At 50.3% G+C, this 20,915-nt stretch overlaps 1 protein-coding gene across 1 annotated transcript; it reads right to left on the bottom strand.

Annotated features, from left to right (window-relative positions):
* Positions 1 to 485: 485 nt before the first annotated feature.
* Positions 486 to 20,599, bottom strand: LOC135260765 (NEDD4-like E3 ubiquitin-protein ligase WWP1). The gene is made up of 25 exons (XM_064346295.1): positions 20,438 to 20,599; positions 16,203 to 16,260; positions 15,311 to 15,401; positions 14,749 to 14,887; positions 14,069 to 14,193; positions 13,373 to 13,531; positions 12,317 to 12,383; positions 11,442 to 11,614; positions 10,922 to 11,282; positions 10,345 to 10,440; positions 10,051 to 10,225; positions 9,125 to 9,179; positions 8,400 to 8,484; positions 7,310 to 7,438; positions 6,663 to 6,735; positions 6,513 to 6,584; positions 6,282 to 6,370; positions 5,705 to 5,864; positions 5,202 to 5,335; positions 4,444 to 4,584; positions 3,520 to 3,640; positions 3,016 to 3,120; positions 2,595 to 2,691; positions 2,056 to 2,128; positions 486 to 1,770 (listed from the first exon to the last, which is right to left on the bottom strand). The coding sequence occupies exons 3-25, from the start codon at positions 15,378 to 15,380 to the stop codon at positions 1,671 to 1,673; spliced, it is 2,799 nt and encodes a 932-aa protein (XP_064202365.1). The 5' UTR covers positions 15,381 to 15,401; positions 16,203 to 16,260; positions 20,438 to 20,599; the 3' UTR covers positions 486 to 1,670.
* Between the last annotated feature and the right edge of the window lie 316 nt (positions 20,600 to 20,915).

Genomic DNA, 20,915 nt, shown 5'->3' on the forward strand with positions numbered 1-20,915 from the left:
GGGGGCAGGGGGGAAAAAAATTAATAAATCATCAACTGAAACATGCGCAAATGAAAGCCTAATTATAGCATGAACCCTGCTAATGCCCGAATATAACCTTTGGCACAAACCGGGCTCATGGAAGCACCGCGCTCATTTACAGCACAGAGGCATTGTGGGATAGAGGATGAATGGGGGGGGGGGGGGGCGGGGAACAACGTGATAATCCGGGAGAGGCTTTTAATTGCTGCGACTGCAACGGATCCCACAGGACTTGGCTGTTGTGATCCCACCAGAAAACAAGACGCCGGCTCTCTCTCGTCGGGGAACGCGCTAACCAGCCCCGGCGAGACTCCGTCGGCTAGGCCTCGTTAACACAGCTTTTTAATGACTGCGGGCGGCTAAGGCCCCGTCTGGCTGCATCAGCAGAACTGTCCTTCTGAACAGGGGTTCACGGGGAGTCAGAACAACACAATTACAGAACACAAATGAATGTTCAGAGACCGTTTTCCTTTCAGTCACTTTAATTGCACTCTTTTCTTGATCAATCTCACCCACAAGAACCAATATCCATTCACCCTGGCCTATTAAGGTACACTTCATATAATAGAGTTCAAAAATGTGCTATTGATTTTTTTGAATTTTTTTTCTTTTCTTCCTTAATTTATTTTAACTGTTTTCATACAGCAGGGCATTACCTGTTTTAAGAATAGGATGCAAGGGAGCAAACAGCATGTTATGACACAGCATATGACATCAGCTGCTTCTGTTTGACAAATTTGGGTCGTTGAGTTTTGATGCCTCACACCCCCGCCTGTCCCTCCCAACCCATAAACACCGCCAACGCGCATCCAGGGGGCGACACAAAGAGTCATCTCGCTTTGTCGTGCTCGCGTTGCCGTGCCGACTCCGAACGCCGCTTCAGCGCCACGCTTCCGATCCCGCCCCTCCGCCCCCTCAGAGCGCCGCTCGCTCGCTCGTGCGCTGCGGGGGCGGGGCCAAAAGGCGAACGGATAAAGAAAAAAAAAAAAGAAGAACAAAAAAAAAAAAAAGTATGTTTCCCGCGTAAGCAGTGTAGGGTTCATTCGAAGCCAGTCACAGGTAGAGGCGCTCCCCGCCCCCTCAAGATGGCTGCTCCCGATGACGGCCACCCAAAACGCCATGGGGTGGGGGGGGGGATGGGCGCACCGGGATCCACACCCACGTCCAGACTCCATGTCGGGACAGTTTTGCAGGCAAGCTGGGCTTGTAGCAGTATGGATGGCAGGCCCAGTCCAAATCAAGCCCCCCTCCCAAAAAAAACAGCTAAGTCACCTTAAAAGCTCTATAAAACTAGAGCCATAGATATAGTTAAACTATAAAATCATTTCTTCTTATACATCTTTTAAAAACCAGCCAAAAGAACAAAATAATAATAATTATAATAATACTATTAATAGGCTTCCTCTTTTAAAAGAGGAGAAAATGCTGAAATGTTCCATTGCATATTTATGAGGAAGAGACGCAAGGTAAATTTCTAGATGATATTCAGAAATAAGATTTTTTTTTTTTTTTAAATGACAAAATAGCTTATGTACATTAGTATCTAATTATCTGTGCAATTTTTCTCGTATTTTTATGTTTTTTTATGTTGGCTGGGCGACAGAGGGAAGCTTATTCTCAGACAGTGGCAGAATGGCGGGTGGGGGGGTCTACTCCTGGCCGAACCCTTCCGTTTCCTCGATGGCGAAGAGCAGCTTCTCCTTCAGCTGCTCGTAGCTCTTATAGGGCGGGAGGTCCAGCCTGTTGAAGCTGCGGAGAGAGGAGAGAGGAGGAGAGGAGAGGGAGAGAGAGAGAAGAGAGAGAGAGAGAGAGAGAGAGAGAGAGAGAGAGAGAGGAGAGGAGAGAGAGAGAGAGAGAGGAGGGGAGGGGGAGAGAGAGAGAGAGAGAGAGAGGGCGGAGCCGCAGTTAAATGCAGTTATGGTAAATGGTAAATGTTAAGTTAAACGCTGACAGGGTGGCCGGGCGGAACGGTGAAAGGTGAGAGGGAAGAGGGGAAGAGAGGAAAGGCGTGTTGTCGTGGAAACACAGGCTCACCAGGTGTGGCTGCGGGGAAGCCAGGTGTCCTTCCCCACCTTCTCAATGCAGAACTTCTGAGGCCCGTTACTGCCTGTGAGGAGGAGGGAAGTGTTAATGTCAAACACTGACTGACAATGACTGACTGACTGACTATGACTGACAATGACTGACTGACTGACTGACCGACAATGACTGACTGACTGACTGACTGACAATGACTGACTGACTGACTGACTGACAATGACTGACTGACTGACTGACAATGACTGACTGACAATGACTGAGTGACTGACTGACTGACTGACAATGACTGAGTGACTTTTTTCATAGCCTCTATCAGTTCAAGTAAATTTGTTAGTGGGAAGCCATTCAATGGTTTAAATTCTTTACAGTAAGTGCTGCAGCATATCAAACACCAACAAACACTGCAGCCCTCCACCTCAACCCACCCATGTGCTCAGCACCACCACCACAACGGCAGACTGGGGCGTGTGTTTGTGCGGGAATGTGTGTGTGTGTATGTGTGTGTGTGTACAGGTGTGTGTGTACGTACTCACCCATGAGCTCAGCGAAGCCCCCTAGCGGCAGCCTGCAGGTCCCTGTGACGAACTGCATCAGCCGCAGACGCACCTCGTTGTCCACCTCTTTCACGAACTGCAGGGGGCGACAGAGAGACGCTGCAGTACTGACACACACAGAAACGCTCTCTCGCTCGCTCGCTCACGCTCACGCGCACTCGACAGGTGCTACGGAAGCCCCGCTGAGCTCCACTCTCAGCCCCCGGCGCTGCTGATGACCGCTAATGCGCCACTTTGACTACGGAAGCCCAAATTGCCGTCATTACACCTCCGGCATCGCGGCCGGCGGCAGCCATCTGCAGCAGACGGCCTGCGGTTGCCTGGGCGACGCGCAGGAAGGCCGGAATTAGCCGGCGGAGAGCAGGTGAGAGCGGGGCGGCGGGCGGGGCGGCGGCTCTACCTGCCAGAACCAGATGATCTGCTTGCTGTTGCGCGTGTAGTGCCGGTAGACCGTGTTCCTCTGCCAGTCCTGCAGGTCCACCTCCAGCATCCCGCAGAGCATCACCTGGACAACACACACGGGTGAATCACACTGAAAATACGACTGAACACGCATACAGCACACTGACTGACTGACTGGCTCTGACAGGCTGACTGACTCTGACTGACCGACTGGCTCTGACTGACAGACTGTAACTGACTGGCTCTGACTGACAGACTCTAACTGACTGGCTCTGACTGACTGACTGACTAACCGACTCTGACAGACTGACACTGACTGACTGACTATGACTGACTGACTGACTGACAGCCCGACTGACCGACTCAGACAGACTGGCTCTGACTGACTGACTGACTATGACTGACTGACTGGCTCTGACTGACAGACTCTAACTGACTGGCTCTGACTGACTGACTCACTCCAGGTAGGAGCTCTGTGAGCATTCCCCCAGCACTGCCTCACCTCCAGCTCCTTCTCATCGAAGTACTGCAGCCACTGCAGAGGGACCACCTCATTAAAGCCGTCCAGGAAAGCTTTGGTCTGCTCCTCCACCCCCCGCGAAAACCGCCACTCCGCCATCAGCCTGCCGCAGGGGAACAGCCATTACAGTAACATACCGAGCTGTGCGTGTCATTACCGTAACAATATAGAGCCATGTGTGTCATTACTGTAACACTGCAGAGCTGTGTGTGTCATTACTGTAACACTACAGAGACGTGTGTGTCATTACAGTAACACTACAGAGCCGTGTGTCACTACAGTAACACTGCAGAGCTGTGTGTCATTACAGTAACACTGCAGAGCTGTGTGTGTCATTACCGTAACATTACAGAGCTGTGTGTGTCATTACCGTAACATTACAGAGCTGTGTGTCGACTTACTGACACTGCGAGCTGTGTTGTGTATTACGTAACACGCAGACTGTGTCATGACAGTACACTGCAGAGTGAGTGTGTCATTACCGTAGCACTTACGCAGCTGTGTGTGTCATACTGTAACACTGCAGAGCTGGTGGGATACTATAACACTGCAGAGCTTGTGTGTGTTCTCACAGTAAACGCAGACTGCTGGCAGTACACATACAGTGCAGAGCTGTGTGTGTCATTACCGTAACATTACAGAGCTGTGTGTGTCATCACTAACACTGCAGAGCCGTGTGTGTCATTACAGTAACACTGCAGAGCCGTGTGTATCATTACCATAACAAAATAGAGCCATGTGCATCATTACTGTTACAAAATTGAACCATGTGTATCATAATACAAATACAGAACCATGTGTATTATTAACATTGCAATATAGAACTTGTGTACCATTACAAGTCAACACAGTAACTGTCTGCTTGTGTGATTGACAGGTCTCCAATGTGACAGGCAGCTCTCCTACCCAATGTACTCCTCTTTGTTCTCCTCCGTCACCAGCACATTGGCTCCGTCGGGCTTCAGGTCATGTGACGTGATCTTCCCCAGGATCTCCATGTCTACGGAGAAGTACATCTCCAGGCCGCACTCTTCGATGTTGTTGTCCCTGCGGAGAGAGGAGCGAGGAGAGACCTATTCAGAGGAAGGAGAGGGGCTTTATTGTACAATACGGACAGTACAGCGGTCAGGGAACTGGGCCTGTAACTCACAGGCTGCAGGTCTGATTCCCAGCTAGGAGACAGCTGTTGTATCAATGCACAAGGTAATTAACCTTAACCTGCTTCAGTGCACAGCTGTATAAAAGCACTGAGTGCATTAATAAAATCTGTGAACGTCGCACGGGATAAGAGCATCTGCTAAATGCAAACAACCCAAGTGAAATGCACACACACGTAATCCTACAACAAATGGAACAGTCTTCAAGAGTCTTCAAAATGCTTCCATTCCTTGTTTGAGAGGCTCAAGCCAGCAAATACATAAAAACATAGCGCAAGAATAAAGGACTACAAATAAAACCAGCAACTTGAAAGGCCCACAGACTGCAGAGCAAAGCAGGAAGTGCTCTGCAGAGTGGCAGGAAGTGCACCGCAGAGCGGCAGGAAGTGCACCGCAGAGCGGCAGGAAGTGCACCGCAGAGCGGCAGGAAGTCCATTTTCCTCCACGGCCCGGGCTCAGGTGACCTAGACGCTCTCCAGTCAGCCCTCGCCAGCGCACAGGCCGTACCTGATCCAGATGAGGGAGTTGTAGAACTCGGGGTCGATGGACTCCAGGTCTTTGATGGTGAGCTTCTTGTTGAGCATGCGCTTGTAGAAGGGCAGGGAGAAGCCTGTGTCGATGAACTTGCCATGAAAGAGCGCCTGGGGGAGGGAGAAATGGAGGGAGGGAGGGAGAAGAAGAAGAGAGAGAGAGGGAGGGAAGGAGGGCAAAAGAGAAGGAGGAAGGGAAAGAGGGAGGAAGGGAGAGAGGGGGAGACAAAGAATGGGAGGAGAAAAGATGGGAAAAGGGGAGGGTTTAAGTTTTACTTCCTTGTCTTAAATCATTATTATGTGCTTATTATGAAACCCTCATATGAAGTGCTGAACGTGAGCCAAGTCTTTTTTTGCATCCGATTTACGTCCATCAAACAGTTCACTCATTAGTCAGGACCGCCTCCGTCAGACGGCGTGACCTGGCTCTCCCTACCCACCCCATGTGTGTGAGGTGTCAGGCGGCGTGACGTCACTTGCCATGGCGATGAAGCGGCCAATGAAGCAGAAGTAGGAGAGGTGGTCGGGGTTGATGGTGGAGGCGGGGTTTATCTGCAGGCAGTAGTTGCTCTTGCCGGCGTACTCAAACAGACAGTACATCGGGTTCAGCACCTCGTGGGACAGCAGGAAGAACCACTCCCTGGGGGGGGGGGTATCAAAGACTCTTTAGCCACACCAGATACTCAGCTCCTGCATTCATTAAATATGATGCTACTGGAAAAAATGAAGTAAAAAGCAGAAATGTTTTTGTTTTTATAGAAAATTCTACCTTTACACTTTGGACCAGTTCATAAGTTTTCTTATGAAAAAAAAAAATTGACTTGGAAAATTGGTTTTCCTTTATACAGGGCATATGTAGCACAGCAGAATAGCTAGAGAAAATGTTTTTCTGTACAATGCACAAATCAACAACAAATTAACAACCATCCATGATAAAAAACCATGAGCTATCAAACCATTTACATAACTACTCCAGCACTTTCACGGACCAGTGAGAATCTCAGGGAGGACAGATGGAAAAAAAAATGATTTGCTGAGACAGGGCCTAATGACTGACCTCGCCAGGCCACCGTAGTCCAGCCCCTCCTCCCCTCTGAAGATGACATACAGCCGCCTCCTCAGGTCGTAGGGTTTCAGGGCCATGATCTGGACACACGCACGCACAGCAAAAAAAATAAATAATGAAACACACACAGCAAATCAGCAGTTCTTCTAGGAAATGGCAAACATTTTGTGTGTACACAGGTACTCATTAGTACATTGAACATTGACAGAGAAATGTCCTTACTTGCTGGAAGGAGTCTTCAAACAGTGTTTGTCGAGACACAGTGATCTTCACGTGGCTGGGCAACGCATTCGACTGGGGGGGGAGGGACAATAAGTCAAATACTGAAATATTCAGTCACAATAGCCAATTAGCAGAAGGCACAGCCCTCACCTGGCATAAGTAGCGGAAATGCGCTAGCTTCCACCTGAAGCTACGTTCATAGGCTATCTGAGGACCTTTGGTGCTGAAAGACAAATCAAATTTAACAAAGTTAGCACAGGCACACTAAGAAAAATGGACGTCCATGCCAAGCTTATACATTAAAAAATCATAAAATGCCATCATGCCCCTCTGTTAATCAATGAAGAAAATAAATCTTAAGAATTCCATATGAAACAACCCCAAAATTAAACTATCTAAGACATGGAAGTGGCAAATGAGCATGAACAAAATGTTGCCTGCACTCCAATAATAACCCAAATTTAAGGGTGATTTCCTGTAGTCAGGGCTCCAATGTGCCACCACCTAATGTTAATAGGAAGACTGGGCTACACCAATAGGAGATGGTTATGGATGTTCCATGGTAGCTCATTGGTTTATTTGATTTTGTGTGTGTGTTTGTGTGATGCTGACTTTCACACGCGTTGTTTAAAAAGCTCAACTAGAGATGGGCATTGGACATTAAGGTACAATGCACTTCCTCTTTTATACACCACATCTATAATCATGGGTATCTGTTCCAATCAAATAAACGGTAAATACATTTTTAAAAATAGAAGCGTGATTGAATAAACGCCCCGCCTCCCCGGGTCACTCACACGGAGGACTTCCCGGTGCGCGGGTCGCTGAAGGTGGTCGTCCGGGTGTTGTGATCCACGAAGTATCGCACCCCCTCGCGCGTGTACCGAATCTCCCAGCCCTCGGGCAGCGGGTCCTCGTTCTGCAGCCTGGAGACACGCACAGCCGTCAGGCACTGTTAAGGACAGCTATACAGTAAAGCTCGGATAACAGGACCAGCCAACTCTACCTGCATCATGACCTCTAGAAAGAAAATCCAAAAACTGACTTCCGCCTAGATATCGAACCACAACGCTTCCCCCACCACTACACAAACACGGGAAATATTTTACCGCTTGTCACGATTTTTGTGTGACTTTCCAGGATGGTATTTTAAAAATATTTTCAAGGGTTTTTTAAAAAATGAGGGAACCCCCCAACAAGGACAGTGCTAGCAATTCACAAAGACAGGGGAAAAAACACAGCAGCACAGAGAGGACCGTTTCCAGACACACGCAGTCTGACATCAGAAGCAGGACACTGTAAGGCGGGGGGGGGGGGGGGGGGGACTCACGTTGACCCCACAGACTGCGCCACACGTCTCGTCTTGGTTGCTTATTTAGAGACGAAAATAAAAACCAGCCCCCCTGGGGCGCTGTGACCAGGGCAGAGGACACCCTGATTTAGTGGACACCCTTAGCATGGGGGGGGGGGGCACATAACTGACATTGTGAGCCACTACCCTTCTCCATAACCTAGCACTGTCATGTTGCCATGAGGGGGCATGGCCTACAAGCCACAGGGAATGTTCTGGTAAACATGAACGGAGGAGACGTGGTCTCTGACTACGGGGGCGTGGCCTACAAGCCACAGAGAACGTTCTAGAAAACAGGGACCAGGGGGAGTGGTCTCCGATACACAAATTATTTACCAGCAAAAGGAGCGCTGTTTACGGGGGCGTGGCCTTTGAACGCAGGCACTGCAAGAGTAAACAAGACTGACCAAGGGGGCGTGGCCTCTGACACACACAAGCAGTACATCCGCAAAAGCTGCACTGACCAAGGGGGCGTGGCCCGAGGCGCGAGCAGGACACCAGAAAGAGTGCGGGAGTGGGGGGGGGGGGTCCCTTACCCTTGTGTGCGAGGGTCTTCCCACTGAGTGGTCTTGGTGTTGTGGTTGACGAAATACACTCGGTCGTTGGAGTCCACACGTCGTTCTGCCAAACACACGCGCACACACACACACACGGTGGCTTAAATCACCACCCCGTATTTCAACATCCACACACTGACCAGGGAGGTGTTATTTTAAGTATCTATGTGCTTAGCGGGCTTGCATACACATCTCACGGTTTGGATGTATCCAGTTAGGGGCACATTGATCATTTATAAAAGCAACTAACGGATAAGAGTCTTCCTCAGCTAATCTACTCCAGTTCCCCAACAGGAAGTCAACCTTCCAGTCCCATTATCCTATAACCCACAATGCAACACTGGGGGAGGGGGGAGGGTAAGACTCCCATAATAATAATAATAATAATAATACATCTTTATTTATAAAGTACTTATCCAACAAAAGTTACGAAGTGCTTCACAGAGAAAGCATTTAAAACAATGAACAAGCGAAACACTAAGAATATTAAAGAGCAAATGAGAAACAAACAGCAGTGATAAATATAATGAAATAAAATACAGAAGATAAAAGCATAGCTATGTGTGGGCTGTTAGACGGTGAGGCACGATATATACAAGTAATATCAAACTCACAGGGACCTAGGTGTTCAAATTGAAATACATGCGATCCCAGCTTCCTGTATCTATGGGTGGGAACAAGAGAATCCCATCCTAAAGACTTACCCCAGCCAGGGGGCAGGGGGCCCAGGGGGTCATTTTCAGCAGACATCATGGAAGCCTGTCCCAGGAGAGAATATGGTCAACAGCTTCATCCAGTGACACGCCAATGACACAACAAGGCCCAGTGCCTGAACATCTCTTCCATCCGGTAACATTAATACATCCAGACCGATCCAGTAGAGAGCTACAGTGCTTTTTGACTGAAAGACACGACAGGTGCGTCTGTCTGGCAAGCAGATGTTCCACAGTTTGAGCCTTCAGTCCAGGATGCGTGATTGACAGATTGAGTACTACACTGTGATTGGATCATAAAGACTCATTCTGGGGCTGTGGTACTTGTGTGGCAGATGGAATCTGTAGCGTTCTTATTTTACAGATGAAGTAGAGCATAGTGTGAGTCCATGTGAGAGACATGGTGGAATGGTGCTAGAGTTAGAGTTAGAGTTAGCGACAGTCATGTGACTGGGCCTTGGATTCAATCTTCAGTGTGAGAATTTAGAGGGCATCTCTGGTGCACAGAGCCTTTGATTGACAATAAAATACTACAGTGTGATTGGTGGTAGATCCAGCAGGGTCACTCGTTGGTAGATAAAGAAGTGTGACTGGCTGTAGAGACTGCAGTGCAATTAGTCAGAGCTCAGTAGAGACTGCAGAGCATTTGGTCAGTGCTCAATAGAGGCTGCAATAAGACTGGCCGTCAAAACTGCAGTGTGATTGGCCAGCACTCAGCCGTGGCTGCAGTGTGATTGGTTGTAGAAACTGTAGTGTGATTGGACAGTGCTCAGAAGTGGCTGCAGTGCAATTAGCAGTTGAGACTGCAGTGCGATTAGTCAGAACTTAGCAGTGGCTGCAGTGTGATTGGCTGTAGAGACTCCAGTGTGACTGGTCAGCACTCAGCTGCAGTGTGATTGGCTGAGGCGTGTTGTTACCGAGTAGAGGTATCTCTGGTTGAACTGGTGCATAGCTCCCTGCAGCTGGCTCCGCTGGGACTGCCACTGCTCGAAGTTTCGGACCGACTCCATGGTGGGCCGCTGCCAGGTGGTGGTCCTGGTGTTGTGATCCACGTAGTAGATCCTGCCTCTGTCATCCACACGCCTCTCCCATCTATACAGAAACACACACTGCTGTCAATCACAGGAGATAGGAGGGGCAAAGCAAGACAAACACGCACGCACGCACACACACACGCATGTACATGCACACACACACACACACACACACACCCTGTTGGTAGGGGTTGCGGCCTCTCCCAGGTGGTGGTTCTGGTGTTGTGATCAACATAGTAAGTTCTGCCATGAAGGTCTTTCCTCTGCTCCCACCTGCAAAAAACAAAGACCATCAGCAAATCAGATCTGGACCAAACACCTGCCATCAGCCAATCATATCTGGACGAAACACTGGTCATCAGCCAATCGGATCTGGACCAAAGACCCATTATCAGCCAATAAGATCTGGACCAAATACCTGCCACCAGCCAATCAGATAAAAATAAATTGATGAATCTACCTGTTCTGGACCTGTTTCCTAAGTACTTAAAAAACCTGCCCCTTGGCACAATTACACAAAGTTCCTCATCTTAGATGGCCACCAGACTCATTCATCATCAAACCAAACACTTTCTCCTTGTCTTCTAAAAACCAGAATGTACCACCATACAAAGAAGAGTTTTTTCTTCTATATGTGTTAATATTGGCAATAACACATATTTCTTTAATAACAGTTGGTGATCTTGAAGGATTGGTCTATGAGGTGTTGTAGAGTGTCAGTTATCGGGTTCAGTAGGTCAGTGCTGTCACTCACCCGGGGGGCAGGGCGTCAGTGCTGTTGCTGCTCCGGGTCTGTTGCCTGGGCTTCCCCCCCTCCGGAGCACCGCCGCTGCTGCCACTGGCCCCATAGGCCTCCGAGCTGGAGGTCACCGTGGTGACGGGGGTGGGGCTGGAGGAAGAAGAGTTTGGGGGTGCGTCCACAGCGCCAGCGGGGGCGGGGGTGGAGGAGGAGGACGGCTCACGGGGCAGGTCAGGAGCCAGCCGGTCCGAGGCGGGGTTGGGGGCGGGGTTAGGGGCGGGGCCCGGGGCGCTGCCGGGAGTTTCGTCGCTCTCCTGCGAGTCGCCAGCAGAGGGCAGCACCTCTTCCGCAGCAGGGCCGGGCGTCTCCCCGTTCACTGCGTACAGGTCGGACATTCGCACGTTCCGTAAACCTAAACCTCAAACCCTCCACTCCAGCCCGGGTGAACACAGGTGAACGTGTACTGGAATTTAAACGGTTCTAGCGGACGGGCGTCGGTAAGATTCGCGCTCAGGCGTTTAGACGTTAGCCTCACCGGTTCCGTTCGGGGCCGGCTCTTGAGTCGGCCTCTTCGCGGGCGTGCCCTGGGGGCTGGCCGGCCGGCACGCGACGGGGGAGGAGCCGTTTCCGTTGGCGACGGGGACGGAGCTGCAGTCGCTCTGGACAGAGGAGGTGGAGGGTCCCTCGCTGTCGATTCCGTTCAGAGAGCTGGGGGGGGGGGGGGGGGGGGAGACCGCACGGTCACATGGTCAGTCACATGGCATTACCCAAAAAGCCATCATTTCCTTTTAGCATTTCAGACAAACATCTTCTCTGGGGCTGGGATTGGTAATCAATCATCACTGCCCCGGCCAAGGAGCGGTCCAATCGGTTAATCAGTAACCGGTCATGTGACAAAGCCCTGAAAAGCACTGGCTTCAGATCAGCAGAGCGTGCAAGCTGCCAGGGGCCATAATACAGACAAGGCACTGGGATGTGTGTGTGCAGGTGTACATGTGAGAGAACAGGTGTGTTTATATAAATATGTGTGTGTGTGTGTGTGTGTGTGTGTATGAATCTGTTTGTCTAAACGTGTGCGTCTGTATGCATACATGTGCGGTTGTGTGTCTGGATGTATGTTCATGTGTATCTATCGGCCTATGTGAATGGGCCCTTGTGTGCATGCGTGTGTATGTGCGTGTTTGTGTGCATGTATGCAAACAGCCAGGCAGTATAACTATACGACAGCAGTCATATGCCCTTCCCTGTTATGCAGCAGTGTGTAATCATTAACACAGCTCCTGTGTCCAGTGTTAAATGACGGCTGAATTCAGAGCTCACATTCAACCTCCTGCACCAGCCACCTGCCCGTCTCCCGTCTCCATGGAAACAGAGGGGAGCGGACGGGTGCGGGGGGGGGGGGGGGCTCACCGAGTCCGAGGTCTGGAAGAGGTCTCCTCCCCGTTCTGATGGCTGTCTTCTCCGTTCTGCTGTACTTCTGGAGGGGGTAGAGAGAGGCAATTGCGGATCGCGCGTCCATAGCAACTTCTCCACTACCCTGCTGTCTGTTCACCTGTCCATCTGTCAGTCTGCCCCGGTCACATGCTTATGGCTCCCAGTGCGAATCACACATGGCACAGTGAAAGGACCTGCAGGTCTTACAATACGGGACTTTCATTTAGGACTGAAAAAGAATGCAATGCATACAACATCAGCAACATAAACGTGAGCATACACTGTAAGACGGGGCTGCCCAACCCTGTTCCTGGAGATCTGCCTTCCTGCAAGTTTTCACTCCAACTCTAATTTGGCACACCCGATCCAACTAATTAGCAGCTCAGTGAGATCTCTAGTTGTTGAATGAGGTGCACTTTTTTAGGGTTGGAGTGAAAACCTACAGGACGGTCGATATCCAGGAACAGGGTTGGGCAGTCTTGCTGTAAGATAACACAGCGATTCGTACCCTTACACATTTACAACATTCCCCTGAAACCGCGCATCAGCTACAGATGCGGCATCAGGAATCTGGCGGAGTTAGCGGTAGCGCTGAGAGCTCAGATCCCCGCTCGGCTCGGAGGGAACAGAGCCAAAGGATCACAGGCCTTATCTCCGTAATGGAGTCACCTCATCTGGTCTCTGCTTCAAATGTAGTCCTCCCTCGCTGCCTCTCCAATCACATCAGCCGTGTGGGCTATCAGTCTGAATCAGGTGAAGTGCGCACCTGTTTATCTGTCCATCTGTCGCAAACCCCCCCCCCCCTTCCTTTTTTGAAAAAACACCCTCCCCCCTCCACCACCCCCCACAGGGATGGGAACCCAGACATCCCTCATGAACGCAGGAAGAGACAGAGAGAGACAGAGAGAGAGAGATGGACAAACGGGGGGGAAAGAGAGAGAAAGAGAGGGAGAGAGAAAAATACATGGAGGGAGAGGAGGAGAGAGGGAAGGGGAGGGAGGGAGGGAGGGAGGGGGCGGAGGGCAGACTCACTGGTCGAGGCGGGGGCAGAGCCACCGGTGCCTGTCCCGTTGCTAAGCGACGCCGGCTCCACAGTCAGCCCGTCCAGGAAGACGGTCAGCTCCCCGGTGTTGACGGGCGCCCCGTTCTTACTGTCCAGCGTCAGCTTGAGCACCTCCTTCACATTCTCCACTGTGGGGGAGGCAGAGAACCGCACGCTACAGAAAGCCAGAACATCCCCCTCCACCCCCCCTTCCCCCCCCACGCATAATGACCCGAGGGCCAAGCGAGGGGAAAAAAAAAACCCACCCACTTGAAAGAACTGAAGGTATTACAGCAGAACCTCAGGAGGTACAAGAGCCTGTCACAGAATCCCTGTTCTACGTAATGGGAAGAACAGAACCAGGAGTACAGTATGTACATCACCAACGCACAATGGTGAGGCTAAAAATCTACTTTAAATACAGTCAAAACTGGACAGAAAGGGCAATGCCTTTTAACTACTGCTAATGAACAGTGTGTGACTGGTGTCATGTGCAAAAATTGCCCATGGTCCAGAATGATCTGTGTTCACGACACATTTGTGATTCAGATGTTCCGTCGCATTGGCCCAAACGCCTGTCCGTTAGGCCTCGGTTCGGTTCCCGTTTTCCAGGAAAGGGGAAGCAGGTGGCGCGGGGCGGGGTGGCGAGGGCAGGGCGGGACGGGGTGTGGCGGGGCGGGACGTACGCTTGCGGTCGTGCAGTTCCAGGACCTGGCGCAGGTCCAGAGACGCCCTCCCCAGCAGGGCGTCGGCCTTGAGCGTGTGGTGGCTCCACACCTTGAAGTCCAGTTTGGTGTGCGGCGTTACATTCCTGTCAAAGACAGAGAAAACGTGGAGTCGCTACCGTGGGGGACAGAGTGATCAAAGCTGGACACGGTGTCTGAAATCTAAAAGAAACCGGGCCCCTCACTTTCTACTCTGACATTTTGTTTCCCTGGCAGTGTAACTGTCAGGGAAATCGGCCTGTAACTCTGTTGTGGGCTCAGTTACCAGATGGGGCCCTGCTGTAGCGCACTTGAGTAAGGAATAAGGTCCGATAAGTACTTAAATGTGAGCTGTACAGGGTTTTTTTGGGGGGCTTTTTCAGTTTTATTTGACAGATTAGTGTAGAGAGACAGGAAGAACTAGGAGGAGAGAGAGGGAGAGACATGGACAAAGGTCGGGGGTCGGACTCAAACCGCCGACGTTGCGGCTCGCAATGAGCATGTGGAAAGCGCTCTACGGGCTACGCCACAGGAGACACCCCTGCACAGGGGTTTTAACAAGGCAAGGCGCTCGTCACACTCGAACAGGACAGTACAGAGGGAAGTGATGAGGAGAAGAGGGCCCGGTAAGTGCATAAGGGGCAGCTTTCGGACGGCCTTACAGCGTGAGGCGCTCGTCCCATTTGGGGTTGGAGGAGCTGTGAGATTTGGCGGTCCTGCAGGCCTCCCCGTCGGCCCCCAGCTCCACGTACACCGCCGTCCCAAACCAGTTCTTCTTCCTCTTCAGTTTGGCACAGGACACTGCGGAGGAGTCCGCCGGGGACACACGTGAGGTTAAAATCACACACAGAGACACTCCTCATCCGGAACACGATCGCTTACAGCAGTGGCTCCCAACCCTGTTCCTGGAGATCTACCGTCCAGCAGGTTTTCACTCCAACCCTAACAAAAGCACACCTCATTCAACAGCTAGAGATCTCACTGAGCTGCTAATTAGCAGAATCAAGTGTGCCAAATTAGGGTTGAAATGATGGATAGCAGATCTCCCAGAACAGGACACTCTCTAGAACACACTCCCTTCTCTCTCGGGACCGCAAAAAAAAAGTGTGTGTGAGATCCCTGTGTGCAGGTGAATGGTACAGGGCGTGTGTATGCGTCTCCCCCTGGGTGCAGAGTGGTGAGTGGGCGTGGCGTATTTGGCGGGCCGTGCAGGCGTTCTCTCACCGACGGCCTGCAGCTGGGACCTCCCTCCGTGGTTGTTTCCGCCGTCGGCTCGTGATGTGCCTGATGCCATGTCAGAGACCCCACTGACCGCCTGAAAAACATACACACACACGGATACACACACACACACACACACACACACACACACAGTTACCGCAGGGTCAAACAGAACGTGCACTCTCCCCAGCCCTTCCTGGCTGAACAGCTGTGATTCCCTGCTGGGTTATTCCACAGTAAACAGTGTGCTGTGTCACATGCAAGTCCTACTGCTCACTGGAGACAGGGGAATCTGCCCAGACCCTCTGACCTAAGCACTGTGAGCTGGGCAAACTGCCACCGTACCGCCTTAACACTTCTGTATAGTGTATACTGCAACAGTACTGCCTTAACACTCCTGCATTGAGTATACTCCAACAGTACTGCCCTAACACTTCTGTATAGTGTATACTGCTACAGTACTGCCTTAACATTTATGCATTGAGTATACTGCTACAGTACTGCCTAAACACTTCTGTAGTGTGTGTAAAGCTACAGTACTGTACTGTGTGTACTGGCACAATACTGGCTTAGTCTTAACTGGGCAGCACACAAGCACAACGCCGCACTGTGTGTACTGGCAACACCGTGTGCCAGTCTTTATTTCCCGCCCTGACCGGATCTACCGGTCTGTCAGCGCCGTTTCCCCGTCCGCTTCCCACGCGCTGCAAACCGCTGTCCCGCAGAGGGAGGGTGCGACAGCGCAGCTGACCCCGGCCTAGCCGGGACGGCCCGAGCTCGTCGCTCCGAAGCGGACGGCCCCCGTGAGGTCAGCGGGGGGTGGCAGGCAGGCCCGTGAGGTCAGCGGGGGGGGCGACCCCCGCCCCGTGCAGCCCGACGCGGGACGTTTACTCACGGTGGCGGGTTCACAAAGCCTTCGGGATCCTCAGCCCACGCCGTGGCCCATGGTTCAGCTGGAAGAGGAAACAGGAAGTCAAAAAGCACGACAAAACAGGAAACGGGCGCACTGACACATTTGGTATACCCACACCCATTCTGTGGGAGAGTTACCATCGCAACCACAGAATACAAAAAAAATGCACAAAGGACTTCAAGGTTACGCCAGAAATACGACATTTTGGTACTCAATTTGATCAGCTAGCCAATTCAATCAGCATCGTTTTATATCTTAATTTACCACTAGTGCTTAACGAGCTCAGAATAAAGTAGATTTGGCAAGCACGGAAAATACTACATTTGAAAATTAACTGGAAAGAGGACGGCAAGCACGGTCCAGATTTTCTGAGCGCTCGGACTCTGAGTGGAAACGACTCATTAGCGGTCACGTTAAAAAAACATGGCTGCCTCGAACACGAACGGAAAGAAAAGACAACAACATGTAAATAAGTCCCCCTTCAATGGATTTTCACACATCTACACCTGGAGGACAGCTTATAGATGCCTGTTGATCCAGGAGCAAAGCGGTTTAATTTCAGTCCATTGCAAAAGCGCTTAATGGAAGCCCACGGCAGGACAGGTCTTATGGAACAAGAGCAATGCTAACACAAAGCATGCAAAAAAGCAAAAAAACTGCTGTTCACTGAATATGCCATTTTTAAAAGTCTCACTGCGAGTCTGGTTTTGGCAGGGGGTAATGGGACGAAGAGCTTGGCGTGCTTTTAGGAAACGGTCCCACGCACGGGGTATCCCGTTCCCGAGCGCGAGAGGGCGAAAATGACACTCTCCACGCACGCCCCCGCCACTGCCCCACACCGGCACAATCCCCTCATTTCCTCAAATTGGGAAAGTGAGCCGGAGGCCCCGGTGCCAGCCCGGTAATCCTGCACCGGGGCTGGAGCGCATGGGCGGGGGGGAAGGGGGGTGGGGGGGTGGCATTGTGCGTACCGAACGGAAGCGGAGGCGGGCCGGGAGCCAGAGTTAACCCCCCCACGCCGTACAGTAAGCTCTGCCCTGTGCTGCGTTCCGGTGGGTTCCCTCAGGGCACCCCTACCCAGCTCCGCTCTCTGGCGGACTTATCCCTCACATTTGAATAATTAAAAACCGGTGAGAGATACATGAACCCCTACTCCAATGCCAACACCCCACCCCCCCAACACTGATAATAACCCCCGCAGTTACGCTGACCTTCATCCCCAGGGCTGTTATATCCGTCAACAACCACAACCTGAGAAAGGAGGAAGACTTGGGTCGTTCTCTTCTGAGGCAGAAGGATTGGCTGGTTTGGAGGGGGGGGGGTGGGTTGAAAAGCAATAAAGGTGCGTTAAGCTTCAGTGACCACAGCTGTGCAATGCAGCAACACGGAGAGCTGACTAGGCTGAGAAACTGAATAAGACTCAAGGAGAAACAGAGGGACCGGGGCCACAGAGAGAGAGGCTGGGGCCACAGAGAGAGAAACCAGGGCCACAGAGAAAGAGAGACCAGGGCCACAGAGAGAGAGAGAAACCGGGGCCACAAAGAGACAGACCGGGGCCACAAAGAGAGAGAGACCAGGGCCACAGGGAGAGAAACCGGGGCCACAAAGAGAGAGACCAGGGAGACAGACTTGGGGTTGTGTGCGTCTCACTCTACAGTGTTCAGGCAGAAAATCCTTGAACTATGTGAAGCTGCCTGCAGTTGTAGCGTACACACCAGAGCTTAGAGCCACAATGGGAAATAAACCCAACAACCAGTCACGTGGAGTCCCAGCTAATACACCGACAAACGCAGCTTTGTGCGTGTGTGCGTGTGTGTGTGTGTGTGTGTGTGCGCGTGTGTGCGTGCATGCATGCGCGAGTGTGAGTGTGAGTGCTTGCGCTTTGAGGGTATCAAGAATAAATTATGATGAGACCAGCCCATTCAGCCCACCTAGGCATACTACAGCGGATCCCCACAAGCGATCTCTCTGCCTTATGAACCTAGCCCAAAATAATGGAAACTAATTTTTCTACACATTTGCAAAGACAGAGTAAGAATTTGACTTAAGGGCAGTGACTTCCCTCATCAAGACACTAGCAAGTAAAAAGCTATGCCAAAAGCTTTGCGTGTCTGACCAAAACATTGTCTGGGTCTGTACTGCCTCTTCTGTGCATCTTTCAAGACAGGGCTTTGGCTGTCAAATCTTAACTACAGACTAACTGCCACATAAATTCAGCGAAATTCTTCAACTCCACCTTTGGTGACCCCTGACTTCTGCAGCACCTTTAGTAACAGGAGCACATAAAGTAGCAGACTCAGCAAAACGCGATACGGCTCAGCCACAGTACTCCAAACCAAGTGCAAACTGAAAAAAAAATGCGGGGAAAGTCGATACAACGCCCATGAATCGATGGCACAGGACGAAGGCCAAGATCAGCAAATCCGACGGGCAGACCAGCCTAAACTCAACACATGTTTGGAGGAATCAATTTGTGTTAAGCACGGCTTCGCACAGGGATACCCATGGAATTACTATCAGTTACGTGACAGGCTACAAGAAATACCGACTAACGTTATTCAATGACGCAGAAAACTCATCGCATCACGCGGTTATTTATTTTGATAAGAACACAGATGGTATCACAGGCAGAGATCATCATATCGGCGGGGGGCGGGGAGGGGGTGGGGCGACAGACAAAACAATCGCAGACAGTCGGCTACCTGTTACGTAGGGCCACACGCGGAAGATTCGTTGCAACTTCACTTCTTGCAAGTCCACACAAAGCTTGACTTCAGCAACAGTTTAAGTGGAATGACGATATTTGCTATCACACGTATTGAATAATTTGCATTGATTCGTTTTGCAGTGATTTGCAAGTATAATTCAGTAATGTTGGGTCTCTGTCTGAAATAGAAACACTGATTGTTTGTTTCAGTAATTGTGGTGTTCAATTTCAGAAAGTTACTTTTAATGCTAAGTAACACCAGAACATTATAGCGACACAAATATAAAGAAATACATACATATAAACCGATGAGCGATATTGCCCTATGCACCTGGTCATATTTGCGTTAAGCCAGCAAAAACACTGACAGTAAGAGGAATACATTGTAGCTAGCATATACAACGTTTTCGAACACAGCAACTTAGCAAAGTAACAACCTTGGTGGGTAACTTATCACTTGGGTAACTTATCACTTATTTGGTCATGTGGATAATTCTGACCTGTCAGTTATCTCCAAAGAAACTACAGTAGACTAACTCACGCAATGCCAGCTCGTCGGGTGCTACAACGCAGTTTTTGCAACTGGTCATACCTTGCCCAGCTTTGAATACCAAATAATGCGATTAAGACTACAGCTATCTACAGTGTGAATACCATTTTATTTTCTCACAGCAGAACAAAAATTTTAATGTCACCGGTCTTAGGTGTGTGGACCAGCTAGCTGGCATTCAGCGTGATTGTTTCCACTCATCCTAGCGCTGACAGTGCTAATTTGATATCTAATGTTTGCCAATTGCAGATTTCAAAACCACCACAGAGCAAGATAGCAGGGTAACCAGCAAGATATGTGCCAAGTTCAGATGCAAAGAAACACACAATACTGGCGGCGTGGTTAGTAAAACAGCTTGTTCATTTGAGATTGTCGCTAAATAATTTTTTAAAGCGTGCATGTCGGCAGGAAGCTAGCTAGCAAGTTGATTATAAAGAAAACCAAGAGGGCAAATAGACGTGCTATTTTGCTAGCTGTCGAATGTCAGCTAGCCAGCTAACTTAATATTGCTTACACTAGCGTTAAACGACTTCAGCTATAGCAGGCTAACATTGTGTCATATCCCTAAAACCATCTTGGTCATTTTGAGAATCACCATAACTACTCCTGTGGGCTTTCTACCCTGCGAAGGGTTTTTTGAAAAACAACAACAACAAAAAAAAAAAAAAAACAATTACACGGGCGACTTCACAGCTGAAACACTGGACGGGCCCATAGCAGCAGCTACAGCTGGCGTACGCCATCTTTATCGGGTCGTGTAGTACCTAGCTACTAACGTTAGCTAGCAGAACACAAACAACTGTGCAAGTGTTGTACCACGAGCACGGTCGTCTGTGGACCCGACCATCGAAAAGGCTGATTTTTCCGTAATAAATGAATACGTGTCATAAGCATTTTTTAAAGACTAGCGGATTGCAGCTGACGTCGCTGAGTCAGGAGCGCTGCGCGACTTTGTCTTACCATGCCCGTTGCTCTCCACCGGCTTTATTCCAGTGGCTATGCGGTATTGGCCCACTACGCTTGTCTGGTGCGCTCTAAACCCTGGCGTTCAACGGCAGTTACCATCAGTAATGCCCCAGACAGGTTTACCGCAGCAAAACATACGCATTCAACGTAGGACGCCACCTTGTATACGTCACCACGCGCATACTGTATGCTTGTGCATGCAAAGGTAGCGTACGCTACGCTCGAATGACTACTTGTTATTTATTTGCTCAATTTTGACAACCCTCAACAACCCTTGGGATTCAAGCCAGTTGGATCAGCCAAACCCTAACGCCCTTGTGCATGCTAAGTATTGCTAAGTGCACTGTTCAAAATAGTTATACCCAGTACACCTTGAGAGCTGTAAGACAGGGGTTCCCAGATTTTAAAATATCTAAATAACCACTCATGTGCCTGCAGCATTCCTACCCCAGTAAAATGATTAACGGGTTAC

This window comes from Anguilla rostrata, chromosome 8 (assembly GCF_018555375.3).
Source record: "Anguilla rostrata isolate EN2019 chromosome 8, ASM1855537v3, whole genome shotgun sequence".
In the NCBI taxonomy this organism is placed as follows: domain Eukaryota; kingdom Metazoa; phylum Chordata; class Actinopteri; order Anguilliformes; family Anguillidae; genus Anguilla; species Anguilla rostrata.

Coding starts and splice junctions, on each gene's coding strand:
- LOC135260765 (XM_064346295.1), bottom strand. CDS start 15,380: ATGGCATCAGGCACATCACGAGCCGACGGCGGAAACAACCACGGAGGG. Junction 10,226..10,344: donor CCGCAACCCCTACCAACAGG/GTGTGTGTGTGT, acceptor GTTTCTGTATAG/ATGGGAGAGGCGTGTGGATG. Junction 3,121..3,519: donor TCGATGAGAAGGAGCTGGAG/GTGAGGCAGTGC, acceptor TGTGTTGTCCAG/GTGATGCTCTGCGGGATGCT.